Source organism: Phyllostomus hastatus, unplaced genomic scaffold (genome assembly GCF_019186645.2).
Source record: "Phyllostomus hastatus isolate PE091 unplaced genomic scaffold, TTU_PhHast_1.1 phas_contig_41, whole genome shotgun sequence".
In the NCBI taxonomy this organism is placed as follows: domain Eukaryota; kingdom Metazoa; phylum Chordata; class Mammalia; order Chiroptera; family Phyllostomidae; genus Phyllostomus; species Phyllostomus hastatus.
In genome coordinates, this window is record NW_025333876.1 from 5410853 (window position 1) to 5426261 (window position 15409).

General features: G+C 39.4%; 1 protein-coding gene across 1 annotated transcript in view; it reads left to right on the forward strand.

The window, feature by feature from the left end:
• The window catches only part of B3GLCT (beta 3-glucosyltransferase), a 134952-nt gene that overhangs the window by 92756 nt on the left and 26787 nt on the right, over nt 1-15409 (forward strand). The window contains exon 14 of the mRNA XM_045844728.1: nt 2284-2403. Coding sequence (XP_045700684.1) covers nt 2284-2403 — 120 coding nt within the window. The remainder of the gene's footprint in view (nt 1-2283; nt 2404-15409) is intronic.

Here is a 15409-nt window from a genome sequence, read left to right on the forward strand (position 1 = left end):
AAATTTGATGAAAATGATATACCCACAGATCAGAGAAGCCCAGTGAACCCCAAGCATGGCTGTCAGCATCAGCCATGCACAGTCACCCCCACATTCTTCTTGTCGACAGCATCTCGAGCAGCACATGCTGTGCCTGTAACTGCGGCATTCATCTACAGGGCAGTTAGGCCACTTGGAAGTTTTGTCAGATCTTTGTTTAGTGTTTCTTTTCTTTTTTTTTTTTTTGTATTTACCAGCAGTAATATCTAACTGTTCTCATGTCTTAAATTTTTTGAGTTTGAACCTTATCACCTTTTCTTTCAAAATTTTAATAATCTCGATCACCATGAACTCTGACTTTTCTGAAGTTATGAAGCTGAACAGTTGCAAGATTTTGAGGTCAGTCCACTCGGACAGAATTAGAGATTGGTCAGCATTTGCCACATGTATGTTTTTAGTCAGTATGAAGAATATAATAGTTTCAAACTCAGTTTATGATTCTTCACCTTTCAAATGATATTTTGGCTATGGAAATGTTTGATGTCATTAGGAAAACAAACCCAGAGGAGATGCTAAACATGTTATTTTAACCTCACAAATTGAAGGTTGAGGATGTAAAGTGATAATTTTACAATATGTAGGAGGAAGAGCGGTACCTTCATTTCTCCTCTAGTCAAGAAGACATAAATTTTCCCCAGAGGGCTTTGACTTTTATTGGGCCTGTTATCAACCAAAGGCTGTGATTTCCTTGGGGACCTTTAAGGTTTATTCTTCATAACTGAGTTGTATTTTACAGGTATCCACACACTTACTGGCCTTCCCCTGAAAAACTATTTATTAAATATCTTCCTCAAGACTAATTCCAAATTAGTGTCTAGAATGTTTAACCTGTGTGCTAAAAACAGGATAGTTTTACAAAGACAACATTTTTTTACCATTCAGAAACTCAGCGTTATCAGAGGACTTAAACTTCAGACAGATATAAACTTGATGAGAAGGCTTGTAGACTCTTCTAGCACCATATTCATAAGAGATTTTTTTCATACTTTAATTTGTTTTCTTTACTGTCAGCCTCAGCTCTATGAGTTGGGGAATTTTTGTAAGCAGTGTGAGTGTGGAAGGAAAAGATGACTTCCTCTTTTTCATCTCTACTTTGTTTTCTTATGACCACCACCCCCCTGCCCCATCACCACCAAAAGAGAAAAAAATGAGACACCAGAACTCTAGTGTTTTAAATGTTAATTTTGTCCTGTGGGAACAGAATCCAACATGGGCAATTTAGAGAAATGCCTGCTATCATATCCCCATCTTGGAGATGAATCACAGGCTTGAGAAATATTAACATTTATTTAGCCAAGTAAGAAAATATAGTCTCCTAAGTTACCGACCATTGAAAAACTTTTTTCAGGGAACAATGATTAGTATCATGAGGGAACCTAAGATTGAGTGGTGTGAAAGGTCCAATTTAGAAGAAACAGTGGAAGGAATTTATGAGGCATTTGTGAGTGGTGTAAGTTCCTACCACATGGAAAAACTAGCTTTTCTTAGCATCAACCTTTTTGTTGCCTTTAAAAAGTAACTTGTAGGTTTTATTTTCCTATGAAGTATTTTTTTCATCTTTACAGCAGCAATAGTTACAGGCATTTTTCTGACAAGCCCTTGAATCTTCTCATTGCCCTGTGTAAGTTATCATTGACACATGACAAAGAAATGTCTGGGCCAGAGGTATATAAACAAATAGATTTAAAAAGACCACAGACGAGGGTGCAGTTCTCCAGGGAAACCCAGGCATCATTGTGCATCATAACTGGAGTGTGTCCTGGAAAGCCTTCCCTTCCTTACCTGCGAGCCACGCTGAGGTGGACCTCATTTGTTCCTCAAAAGTTCCTTTTGGCTATCAAGAATTAAAACAAACAAACAAACCACCAAGTGGTTGTTTTGAAGAAATGTGATGATTAGTTCACACTCCCTGGGGAACAGGATGGGTAGAAGTGAGTCATGTAGTTAGTACACTTGCTATACCACCTTCCTCATTAACGTGCCACCCAAACTGGGCAACCACATGCTGCCAGGGGCTCATTAAAACTGGAAGGCCCATGTTTCTCAGTTTCTCCTGTTTTCGGTAATGTACAGTATTCATCATTTTTTTTCCTTTAAAAAATTCTGTTCTTCTGTAAATTATTCAAATTTCATCTCTGAATGATTTCAGTATTGTATTCTGTAATGTCACTAATGGGATGTAAGGATTCTAAAAATATTTATTGAATTAAATGATCATTGCTTATGTTCCTTTGGGAATCCTAGCATCTCCAGGCTCCAGCACTTGCTGAGCTGCTACGAGTCCGGTGAACCGGTATTCCTGGGAGAGCGCTATGGCTATGGGCTGGGCACTGGCGGCTACAGCTACATCACTGGCGGAGGAGGGTAAATATGAGCATGGCTTTCTGCATATTCTCTGCATATTGCACTTCTGTTTCTGGATGCAGAGTTGGGTCTGTGGCCCTGAAATCTTTACTCATGGTGCTGTATAAATGGTAGCTGTTCCTATAACAGGGAAGTAAACATTCCATTTGTTACACATGGAAAGAAACACAGTAAGTAATATTATATCCCTTGGAGAGATAATATACATCAAAGTCCTTGGTAGAAATGTCCCTATAGTAATGCTTGTTTTTGGGTAGCCAATTAGTTTTGATTACCTGTTTAAATGAAAAAAAAAACGGATATAGATTTTATTTTCAGCACATATGTCATTGGACTTTTAAATGATTCAGTGCTTACAAATTACATTTGGGAAAAGAGCAGTGTAGACGTTTAGACTCAAGCAATTAAGTGATATTTGTATAGGAATTACAGGTTTCAAATAGCAGTTAAAATCAAGTGTTTTTAAATGAAGCATCTGCCAAATCTTTTATGGGGAAAGATTTTAATTTGATTTATGTGGGTAAATCAATTAAACAGTTAGTGTTTTTTGTTATTTCTGTAGTCTGCTATTGGGTATTTAGGATGACTTTTTTTGTATTACTTTTTAAATTTACATTATTTTTTAAAAATAATTTTACTGATGTTCAATTACAGTTGTCTGCCGTTACCTCCCCTCCAAAACCCCAGCCATCCCTACCTGCCTCCCTTGCTTCCACCCCTCCTTGGTATTGTCCATGTGTCCTTGATAGTTGTTCTTGAAAACCCTTCCCGCTTACTCCTATGATCCCATCTCAGCTCCCCCGAGGTTGCTATCAGATTGTTCTTGATTTCAATGTCTGGTTATATTTTGCTTGCTTGTTTGTTTTGTTAATTAGGTTCCAGTTGAAGATGAGATCATATGGCATTTGTCTTTCACTGCCTGGCTTTTTTCACTTAGCATAATGCTCTCCAGCTCCATCCATGCTGTTGCAAAGGGTAGGAGCTCCTTCTTTCTTTCTGCTGCATAGAATTCCATTGTGTAAATGTACCATAGTTTTTGGATCCACGTATTTACTGATGGGCACCTAGGTTGCTTCCAGCACTTGGCTATTATAAATTATGCTGCTATGGACATTGGGGTGCATAGGTTCTTTTGGGTTTCTGTTTCAGGGATTTTAGGTTATAATCCCAGCAGTGGAATTGCTGGGTCAAAAGGCAGATTTATTTTTAGTTTTCTGAGGAAATTCCATACTGTTTTCCATAGTGATTGCACTTGTCTACAATCCCACAAACACTGCATTAGGGATCCCTTTTCTCCACATCCTCTCCAACCCTGGTTGTTTGTTAATTTGTTTATGATGACCATTCTCACCAGTGTGAAGTGATATCTCATTGTGGTTTTAAGTTGCATCTCTCTGATGGTCAGTGATGCTGTGCATCTTTTCATATGTCTCTGGACCCTCTGTATGTCCTTGGAAAAGTGTCTGTTCCAGTCTTTTGCCCATTTTTTAATTGGGTTGTTTGTCTTCATGTAGGGGAGTTGTGTGAATTCTATATATATTTTGGAGATCAAACCCTTGTCTGAAGTAATATCATTGGCAAATATATTTTCCCATATGGTTGGTTCTCTTTTCATTTTAATGCTGTTTTCTTTAGCCATGCAGAGATTTTTTATTTTGATGAGATCCCATTTGTTTATTCTTTCCTTTATGTCCCTTGCTCTAGGGGACATATTGGTGAAAATATTGCTGTGTGGCATATATGACATTTTCCTGTCTGTGTTCTCCTCTAGGACTTTTATGGTGCCATGAGTTATATTTAAGTCTTTTGTCCACCTTGAATTTATTTTTGTGTATGGAGTAAATTTGACCGAGTTTCATTTTTTTTGCATGTAGCTGTCTAGCTTTCCCAACACCATTTGTTGAAGAGGCTGTTTTTATGCCATTTTATGCTTCTGCCTGCTTTGTCAAATATTAATTGACCATAGAGCCTTGGGTTTATTTCTGGGCTCTCTGTTCTGTTTCATTAGTGTATGTGTCTGTTCTTATGCCAGTACCAGGCTGTTTTGATTATGGTGGCCTTGTAATACAGTTTGATATCAGGTATTGTGATCCTCCTACTTTGTTTTTTCTCAAAATTGCTGCAGCTATTTGGGGTCCTTAATGGTTCCATATAAATTTTTGAAATGTTTGTTGTATATCTGTGAAATATGTCATTGATACTTTAATAGTGATTGTGTTTTATTTGTGAATTGCTTTGGGTAGTATTGACATTTTGATGATGTTAATTCTTCCAGTCCATGAGCATTGTATGTGCTTCTATTTCTTTGTGTCTTCCTTAATTTCTTTCTTCAGTGTTGTATACTTTTTTGAGTACAGGTCTTTTACCTCCTTGGTTAGGTTTATTCCTAGGTATTTTATTTTTCTTGTTGCTATATCAAATGGGATTTTTTTTCCTGATTTCTGTTTCTGATATTTCATTGTTGGTGTACAAAAATGCATTTTATATCTGAATATTGACTTTGTATCCCGTTGTTTTGCCAATTTCACTTATTATACTGAGTAGTTTTTTTGGTGGGGTCTATAGCATTTTCTGTGTACACTATCATGTCATTGGCGAATGACGAGTTTTGCTTCATCCTTTCCAACTGGAATGCCTTTTATTGCCTTTTCTTGTCCGATTTCTGTGGCTAGGACTTCCAATAGTATGTTGAATAGGAGTGGTGAGAGCTGATATCCTTGCTTTATTCCTGATCTTAGTGGAAAAGCTTTTAGTTTTTGCCTATTGAGTATGATGTTGGCTGTAGGTCTCTCATATATGTCCTGTATTATGTTCAGGAATGCTTCCCCTATTCCCACTTTGCTGAGTGTTTTTATCATAAGTGGGTGCTGTACCTTATCAAATGCTTTTTCCACATCTATTGATATGATCATATGATTTTTGTCTTTTCTTTTGTTTATGTGATGTATTATGTTTATTGATTTGTGAATATTGTACCATCCTTGCATCCCTGGGATGAATCCCACTTGATTATGGTGTATGATATTTTTAATGTATTGCTGGATGCAGTTTGCCAATAGTTTGTTGAGGAATTTAGCATCTATGTTCATCAGTGATATTGGTCTGAAGTTTTCTTTCTTTGTTATATCTTTATCTGGTTTTGGGATTAGGATGATGCTGGCTTCATAAAAAGAGTTTGGGAGTCTTCCATCTTCTCAGATTTTTTGGAATAGTCTATGACAGATAGGGGTCAGCTCTGCCTTAAATGCTTTGTAGAATTATCCTGTGAAACTGTTCAGTCCAGGGCTTTTGTGTGTTGGGATTTTTTGGATTATTGCTTCAATTTTGTCAGGTGTTATTTATTGGCCTGTTCAGGTTTTCTGCTTATTCTTCATTCAGTTTTGGAAGATTATGTTTTTCTAAAGATTTGTCCATTTCACCTAGGTTTTTGTGTTTCCTGGCATACAGTTCTTCATAGTTAATTTCTTACAATCCTTTGTATTTCTTGGTATCAGTTGTAATCTCTCCTCTTTCATTTCTGATTGTGTTTATTTGGGTCCTCTCTTTTTCTTCATGAGTCTATTTAAAGGCTTGTGGATTTTTTTTATCTTTTAAAACAACCAGGTCCTGGATTCATTGATCCTTAGAATTGTGTTTTTTGTCTCTATATCCTTTGATTCTGCCCTGATCTTGGTTATTTCCTTTGTTCTACTTGCTCTGGGCTTTCTTTGTTGTTGTTTCTCCAGTTCTTGTAGGCATAGGGTTTGGTTGTTTGTTTGAAATGTCTCCTTCTTTTTCACGTAGGCCTATATCACTATGAACTTCCCTCTCAGGATTGGTTTATCTGTGTCCCATAGTTTTGGGTTGTTGTGAATTCATTATCATGGGTTTCCAGAAACTTTGATTTCTTCCTTGATCTCATTATTAACCCATTAATTGTTTAATAACATGCTATTCAATCTCTATGAGTTTTTGAATTTTTTCTTGAGATTGGTTTCTATTTTTAGTCCCTTGTGTTCAGAGAAAATGCTTGATATGATTTCAGTTTTCTTGAATTTGTTGAGTCTTGTTTTGTGTCCTGTCATGTGGTCTATGTTTGAAAATGTTCCATGTACCTTTGAAAAGAATGTGTATTTTGCTTCTTTGGGACGAAAGGCTGTATACATACCAGTTAAGTCCATATCATCTAGGACATTGTTCAGTGCCACAATATCTGTGTTGATATTTTGTTTGGAAGATCTATCCATTGTTGACAGTGGGGTGTTAAAATCCCCCACTATAATTGTGTTGCTGTCAATATCTTTCTTGACATCTTCCAAGATTTTCTGTATGTATTTAGGTGGTCCTATGTTGGGTGCATATATATTTACAATGTTTATATCTTCTTGATGGATTCTTCCCTTGAGTATTATGAAGTGACCTTCTGATCACTTTTTTTGAAGTCTTCTTTTGAAGTCTGTTTTGTCTGATATGAGTATTGCTACCCTGGCTTTTTTTTCCTGTCTACTTGCTTAGAATACTTGTTTCCAGCCCTTCCCTTTCAGTCTGTGTAGGTCTTTTGTTCTGGGGTGGGTCTCTTGTGGGCATCATATGTGTGGGTCCTGATATCTTATCCATTCAGCTATTCTATGTCTTTTGATTGGAGCACTGAATCCATTTACATTGAAAGTTATTGTTGATAGGTACTTATTCATTGCTATTTTTTTGTACTTGTATTCCTCTTTCTCTCACTCTTTTTTTTTTCCTCCTGTTCTTAAAGCCCAACCCTTTAGCATCTCTTGCAGAGCTGGTTTGAAGGCAGTGTATTCTTTTAGACTTCTTTTGTCAGGGAAACTCCTTATTTCATCTTCCATTTTAATTGAGAGCCTTGCTGGATAGAATAGTCTTGGTTATAGGCCTTTGTTTTTGTTACTTGGAATATTTCTTGCCATTGCCTTCTGGGTTGGAGCATTTCCACTGAGAAGTCAGCTGCTAGTCTGATTGGGGCTCCCTTGTATGTTACTTCCTGTTCCTCCCTTGCTGCCTTTAGGATTCTCTCTTTGTCTTGGAATTTTGCCATTTTAATTATGATGTGTCTTGAAGTGGGCATCTTTCAGTTTCTCTCGATTGGGACTTTCTGTGTATCCTTGAGTTGTGTGGCTTTTTCTCTCATCAAATTAGGGAAGTTCTCCACCATTACTTTTTTAAACAGGTTTTCCATCCCTTGCTTTTCTCTTTTTCCTTCTGGTATCCCTATTATACAGATATTATTAGATTTCATGTTGTTCTGCAGTTCCCTTACCACCTCTTTATTCTTTTTGAGTTGCTTTTCCTTTTCTTGCTCTTTCTGGGTGTTTTTTCCTACTTTGTTCTCCAGCTCACTGATCTAGTCCTCTGCTTCATCAATCCTGCTTTTGAATTCTGCTGTGTTCTTCAGTTCAGAAATTGTATTCTTCATTTCCTCTTGGCCCTTCTTGATAGTTTCTATTTTCTTTTTCATATTGATATATTTCTCAGTGAGTTCATTGTAATTTCCCTGTTGGTTTTGGTAATTTCTTTGAGCTCACAGAGCTTCCTTATAACCATTGCTTTGAACTTAATATCTGATAGTTGACTTGCCTCTATTTATTTTAGCATTCTTTCTAAGGCTTTCTACTTTCCTTTTATTTAGGGTTTGTTCTTTGTCTTCCCATTGTTTGTGAAACCCCTCTTGTTAGCCTCTGCTTCTTAAATTCATCCATTTTGACTTCCTGGGTTTATGGTGTGACCTTCTATGGTAGGAGACCTTTAAGATTTAGTAGTGCAGTCTCCTTGATCTCCTGAACTTGCTGTTCTTGGGCTGCCATTTATGTTGGCTCTCTGGATGTTTGGGTTTTGATTGTTGTTGGGTCTTTTGTGGGTCCTTCCCTCCAGCTGGGTAACTGAGAGTCACTCTCCCCACCATGTCTTGTATTCTGTTGCGCAGGTGCAGACAGGTTGTGTTGAAGCTGGTTCTTTTGTGTGTCTGAGGTTTTGAAGCTTCACTCTCCGCTATTGTTCAGTTGTTTGGTCTGGGTATTTTTTCTGCCATTTAGTTGTAATTCCAGATTGGTCTTGAGTGGAGGTTAGTGTGGTTTCCACTCACTCCTTCACCTTCTCTCATTATTATCTGTTGATGGTGCCTTTGTTGGTGGTTTCGCTCTTTCTGCAGGTGTATTGGTGGTCATAGCTCCCAGCTACTCTTTTACGTGATCATGGAGAGGGAAGGCAAAATGAATTAAGACAGTGGGAGTTATTCTATGGAACTTAAAGTACCAGCCTGTAGAGAAGAGATAGGAGATCATTTGGATAAGTGTATTATAACTGTGATATTTCACTCAACTAGTCACTTTTAAACAGGGTGGAAAAAAGAGATAAAATTCTTGTTGGGGACAGTAGATTGTGAGTTGGATCCAAGAAACAGTGAACTTGTGGGAGGTCAGATTATGAGGTAAAGTGAGAGTAAAGGATAGAAAATAGGTGTAGTGTGTGAGAGAATAGAGTTAACCACAACAGTAATAAAGTTCTGGAAACAGTGAAGTGAGCTAAGATCCAAGAGGGGTGCTGTGTAGTATTTCCAATTGTATGGAACGTAAATTATTTACAGTAGTAATGGAGCAACAATCATATGACAGAATCTATGTGATCTGAATAACAAGAATAGGAAGTACATGACCTAGTGTAGTGTGCTATTGGAATACAAATGAAGTGAAAGAAGGAAAATTAAAAATACACTATGAAAGACACAACAAGGAAAACCAGTCAAACAATGCGATTAAACAAAAAAATGAAAAAACTAAACAGAAAAAAAGAGAAATTAAAAAATGCTAATAAAATACAAGAAGTAAAAATAATGAAAAAATAATAACACAAATGAAAAATAACTTGCAAGTTCTCTGGAATAGCAAAGTGAAATTTGTCTCAGTTTCTCAGCTGTTGGGATGCCCATCTTTGGGTCTGACTCTAGTCCTTTCACATCTCCTCATCTTATTGTCTCACTTGAGAAGAAATATAAAAAATAAAAAATAAATAAAAAGAAAAAGCCCTGGCTGGCATAGCTCAGTGGATTGAGCATGGGCTGTGAACCAAAGCATCGCAGGTTTGATTCCCAGTCAGGGCACATGTCTGGGTTGCGGGCCAGGTCCCTAGTGGGGGCCATATGAGAAGCAACCACACATTGATGTTTCTCTCTCTCTCCCTCCCTTTCCCTCTCTAAAAATAAACAAATAAAATCTTAAAAAAAAGTAAAAGTAGACTTTGCACCCTTGCAAATGTAAAAAAATAAAAATAAAGAAAGAGAAAAAGAAAAAAATATATATATGAAGTCAGCACACTTTAAATCAGCCAAGCGGGTTTTGTTGGTCTTCCTGGCTACAGTAGGCAAGGGGGGTTGGGTTTCGCTTTTCTTTCTTCCTTTGGTTTTACGAGGATTGTGGCCAGGTCTGAGTGGCACTTTTCACAGTTGCCCAGCCTCCAGCCCAGATCCTTTGTTTGCTGCTGGGCCCCCAGTGCGCTTCTGTGCCAGGCCGGCACCTTCAGTCCAGCAATTGTGCTGTCCTTGAGGTGTACCAGTTAGGGGCAACTCACATACCACCTTGCTCTTTGCTGTCCTAGGTGCTAGGGACTCTCAAAATCTCTTCAGGGTAGTTTGGCTCCCCCACTCAGTTAAGTCTTTCTGGGGACTGTTGACTTTCTGTTGACCGCCCTGCTGCTCTCCCCTGTGGGGGGCACCTCTTCCTTACTCTTAGCAAGCCAGTCGTCCTGCAGGGTGGGAGCAAGTGCAGGGTACCACTGGGGCTGCGGGCGTGGGCCCCTGGCCATAGGGGCACAGCTTCAGGGGTGGCAGTGTTGGGCATGTGCAGCCTCTACATTATTTTTTTAATTGTATTTTTTCTGTTACCATTTATCCTCCCCTGGAAGATTCATAACTTAATTATCAACTATAGTAATTTAAACTCATCCAACAAGAGTTTGTTGAATGGCCAGCGTGTGTTGGGTGACATTGGACCATAAACTTCTAAAGGGTTAGGATTTTATATTGAAGTCCCCAAGATGAGAACGGCTCCTACCGCAGGGTCTCAGGAATCGTATTCTGTGTGTACCTGCACGGTCCACCAGCTGGTTCATTTGTGTCTGCTGCATGGTCATGGGGGTGGCCCTAGCACAGTGATAACCCAGCCTGGGCAGGAGGACTGGTCTTTGTTCAGCAGTGGCATGCATCTACTTGAGGTCATGAGCAGTAGCAGATGGGGCTATATACGGGCCTTTAAAAAGACACTAAAAGGTAAGGCCAAGGAATACTGACATCTTCGTTTTATACAAAAAAAGCTCCTTGCAGCCTTATGGTAATACATTTAGTTTTCTTGGTGCGGTGTTGGGGCCATTTAAGGATCAAGGCATGGTACCCATTAAGCCAGAACTTTCGAAAGGGGCTGTGGTTTATATATTTTGTAGCACAAAAGTGTTAATATACTTTAAATCTGGAAGTGACTTTTTGTGTGCTTTCTGCAAGCAGACTTTTTTGTTGTCTTCCTTGCTAATTGTATTTGACTATGACTTCTGAGACTGGCATGAGAGTCCTTCTGAAGCTGGGCTGTACCTTAACCACCTGCAGTGCCTTCAACTGCTCTAGTTGGTCATCCATTCAGTCAAAAAGCCAGTGTGTGCTGGGCACTGGGAGGGCGCTGGGAGGGCACTGGGGCTGCAGATGAGAGGCACAGTGCCAGCTGCTGCTGGATTGTCTCGAGTGAGGCACTACTGAACCACCAACGTGGCACCTCCAGCCTCTACATGTTGAACTTTTTACCTGCTACTGTCTTCTCTGACAGCTCCAGGTTTCCCATCCTAAACCTTCTTCCTGCCACCACACCTCCTCCCTTTTCCCCTTGGAAACAACGTAAGAATTCACTAGTCTTAACTCCCCCACTTCCTCGGCCCCACTGCCATCTGACCTGCCTCGGACCTGGGGCCAGCGTCTATGGCCTTCTACCTTGTCAATGTGATCTATGCAGCCAATCAGTTGGACGCATTACATTCTTTATCTTATTTAACCTCTGAGCAGCCTTTGGTGAGGTTGACTGTTAATCCTTGAAACACTACTTTCTCTTACTGTCTGGAACACCCTCCTATCGTTTATTCCTATCTTTCTTCTTGTACCTTCTCAGTTCCTTTCATCTATCGCTAAATGTCTGTGTTTTCCAGTCATCTTTTCTTCTTACTTCTCTCTTCTCCCTCTCCCACAGATTTCACCCACCCCCATGGCTGTATGCCAAGTGCACCCCAGTTTCTATCCCCAGCCTGGAGCTATCTCTTGATCCGATTCAAGTGTCCACTTACCAGAAGACATCTCCAGTGGGATGATCCAAGGGCCATTAAACTCAGTACCTCCCATACTGACTGCCTTGTTCCTGACTTGAGCTCTGGTCTCATGTTCTTCCAGTGGCCCTTCCCTTCCCTTCCAGGGAAGATATAAGCATATGCCAGTTCCTGCCCCAGAAATCTGTGAGTCAGCTCCTACCTTCCTCTTCTTCATTCCCTATACCCCTGCGATTGGCTCAGTCACTAGGTCATGTCTGTTTCATCTCCTAAATATCTCTTCTGTCAATACCTCTTTCCATCTGCACCTCCACAATTGTACTCTAGGTCAGTATCATCTCCTGTGTGGTAGGTTCCTGCCTCAGCCTCCTGGTCTTCCTGTTTCTCCATGGTGTTGTCCCCACGGTAGTCAGAGAGACCTTTCTCAGAGCATATCTGGCCTTCGCCCTCTCCTGCACATAGGCTTTCACCGACTTCCCATTGCTTTATTTTTTTCCCGAAGAATATGAATCCTTTTTTGCCTTTGGATGCTAAGGCTAGGAGATAAGCATTTAGACTTCAACAAGATAAGACCTCATTTTACTTACCTTGAATTTGTCTAATCCACAGCCTCTCTGGTCTCCTAAGGCCACTGCTTTGGGGCTGGAGGCTCTGGCAGGTGTTTTCTTCCACCTTCCAGCCCCCAGGCCCATTGCCCTGAAAGCTGTTGCAGCTCGCTCTTGTCTTTGGAAGTATTCCTCCCTCTAGGGATTAGTTCATCTAGGCTTCATATGTCCATCTCTTTAAAAATTCCACAGGTTCATGTGATTTTTTTCTTTTCATTACCATGGGAGTGGAAGTCTTCTGCATCCTTTTATAACCTCCCCACTGCCTCACTTCCTACATCAGGTCTGGCAGGCATCTCATGGTCTTGGCAGATGCCTCATTAATCTGTGCCCTCTTGCTTAAAGAACTGAGGCTGAATTTATCTCAGTTCCTCAGAGGCACTGGCTTTCCCCTTCCCCCCAAGATACGCATCTGCTGGTCTCTATAGCATTGTTCTGCCGCCCCAACTTTCTGCCTCTGTCACCTGGCTAGTACTTTCCATTCTTTTGAACTCAGTATAATCATTTATTTGTTCCTGGAAGATTTCAGCTTGGTCTAGCCTCTCAAATCTGGGTTGATGCCTTTCTAATGTACTTTCATGGCATATTATGCCAACTATTGCCATTTAATTGCCTATTTACTTTTTCATTTTCCACCTAAATTATGAATTATTTGAAGTTATTGCCTGTGTCTTGTTTCTCAGTACATCCTCACTTCCCAGTATGGGACTCATTTTTCTTACAAGGTACAGTGAAAAACTGAATAAACAAATGCAGATCACAGATCACTGGGCCTTGATCTATACATAGCTAATGTTGGCCAGTGTACTGTTTTGTTGTTAATAGCACTTTTACAAAGATGCAGAAACATTCTTTGTGAGATCGTTTTGTGTTAATTTTGGATAAAAGTGGCAGACTCAATGTCGAAGAGTTTTTCTAGTATTAGACTTTTCTGATGGTGTAGTTGAAGAACCAACACATTTGTTTAAACAGCAAGTCAGGATCAGTTAATGGCTTGTAAAACCAATGATCATAATCTTCACTTTAAAATAATGAAATTTAGAATGGAATAGAATGAACTAGGAATATTATAGTGTGTCACATGTAGTTAAGGGCAAGTATTGTTTTGTGAATTTTTTTGTTTCCATTTTTTACGCACATGCGCGCACGCACACACACGCACACAAAGTGTTGCAGTATGAAATGTGTTTGTTTTCTCACTGTGGTTTACAGTCCAGTAAGTTTCTGAAAACACTGCCTTAAACATCCTGCTGAGTCCCACTGGCTAGACCCAAGCTGGGAGGCAGACTTGGTTGACTTATGTGCAGGTTTTCTGTATTGGTTGGGAAATGAGAGCTGGGTCCTATTTGAATTCAGGTGTCTATTTTTCACTCTGTGCTTACTCCTCGAAAGTTTGGATATTTGGGGACAATTGGTTTAGTAATTGTTCTTTTTTGAAAATACTTATTCATGCATGTTTGGGTAGGAAGCTGTGATCAGGATGTCATGACTGTCAGTGTTACCAAGAGACCATAACCATGACCTTTCGTCTGCTGGAAGACCAGTGCGGGGAGGGGGATCATCACATTTCTGAGGCAGTTTATCTCCTGTGTGTTCTTCACTTGCTGGTACACTCTGGGGTGAGTCTGTGCCTCCTATTTCAATTCTTCTTATTTTTAAAATCAGTATACAGTCGTCCCTCGCTACATTGTTGCTCACTTATTGCGGCTCTAGTAAGTGAACCGCAATGTAGTGAGGGGCGACTGTATAGAATTTTATGTGTTGTTAAAATTATGTAGGCTTAAGGGTGTAGAAAGTGTTTAAGAGTATATGAAGTATTTGTAAGAGTGTCGGAAAGGTTAATAAGAAAGTGGGAAAGGTTTATAGGAGTGTGGGAAGGGTTTATAAAGCCTTAATATATATATAAATAATAAAATATAATGCCGCTACTTCGTGGATTTTCACCTATCATGGAGGTCTCTGGAATGTAACTCCCTCGATAGGTGAGGGATCACTGTATTATGTATTCAAGGAAATCACATTATTAGTCTTATTGCCTTTCAACATCTTTTTAATAGTTAAAAGTTGGCAGATGTACCATGCATGGTATGATGGATAGTTTTCCATTTTGGTGGCAACTTTGTTTTGAAAGAAGCCATCAGCACACAAATAAACAGGTGTTATTAAAGGCCTTTGTAATATTTAGTTTATGTAAATAACAAATGTAAGGCTTCGCTGTGTGAGTAGGCCCAAATAAAAATACTGATAAATATTTCATGCTTACATTTTGTCTTCTTGTAAAATTAATTTTCTAGAGAGTGGGTCCAAATAAAAGGCCTTTCTCTTCTTTCTTATTCTGCTAGATATTAGCCAAAGGAAAAAAGGAAGTATTTTTATTTAAATTGGGTTGACAATGAACAAGATTATAGCTTTGATTGGAATACAAGTATACTTATGAAATTTTCCTCAATATGGCATCACATAGGTGGCATTTAAGGGGACTGTTTGTTTACAGTCCATGTGTGTCCCCTCGCAGAGGCCCTTTCCCTGGGGTCAGTGAGAGGAGGTGGAGTCTGACACAGCTGCACAGGTGTGAGGCCCAGAATCACAGGTGGACACTAGACTTTATAAAAGAAAGTTTATGGTGAGTTTTAAACCTGCAGTTGTCCTTTTTTGTATAGCTATTCTTGTATAGTCACATTTTCTTGTATATTCTTAAATAAGTAGCTTCTTTTCTCTCCTCTCTGGTCATTTTTCATTGTGTCTTCTGACATCCTTGCGAGGGCAGGGAGAGCGTCTTAGCATTATTGCGTCACTTGTGTTAAACTCCTCTAAACTGAGCCCAGCTGGGTGTGGAATCAGCATTTTTGCATCAGTGACTGTGTGCAAGCTCTTTGTCCTGTTTTCCTTTCCTGCTAGACTGATCTGTAGAACTCTTCCTCTCTCAGGAGGATCTTAGAAAAGGGAGCTTTATTCTCATTTGTTTGGTGCATCAAACTTTTACTGCATAATGTGTGAGAGGCCCTGTATTTGGCTATGGAAATATATGGATAAATTTTAGACAGTTTTGCCTTCAAGAGTGTCATTGCTTATTGGGAATGAAGTTGCAAACCATATTTATATCTTTCGCC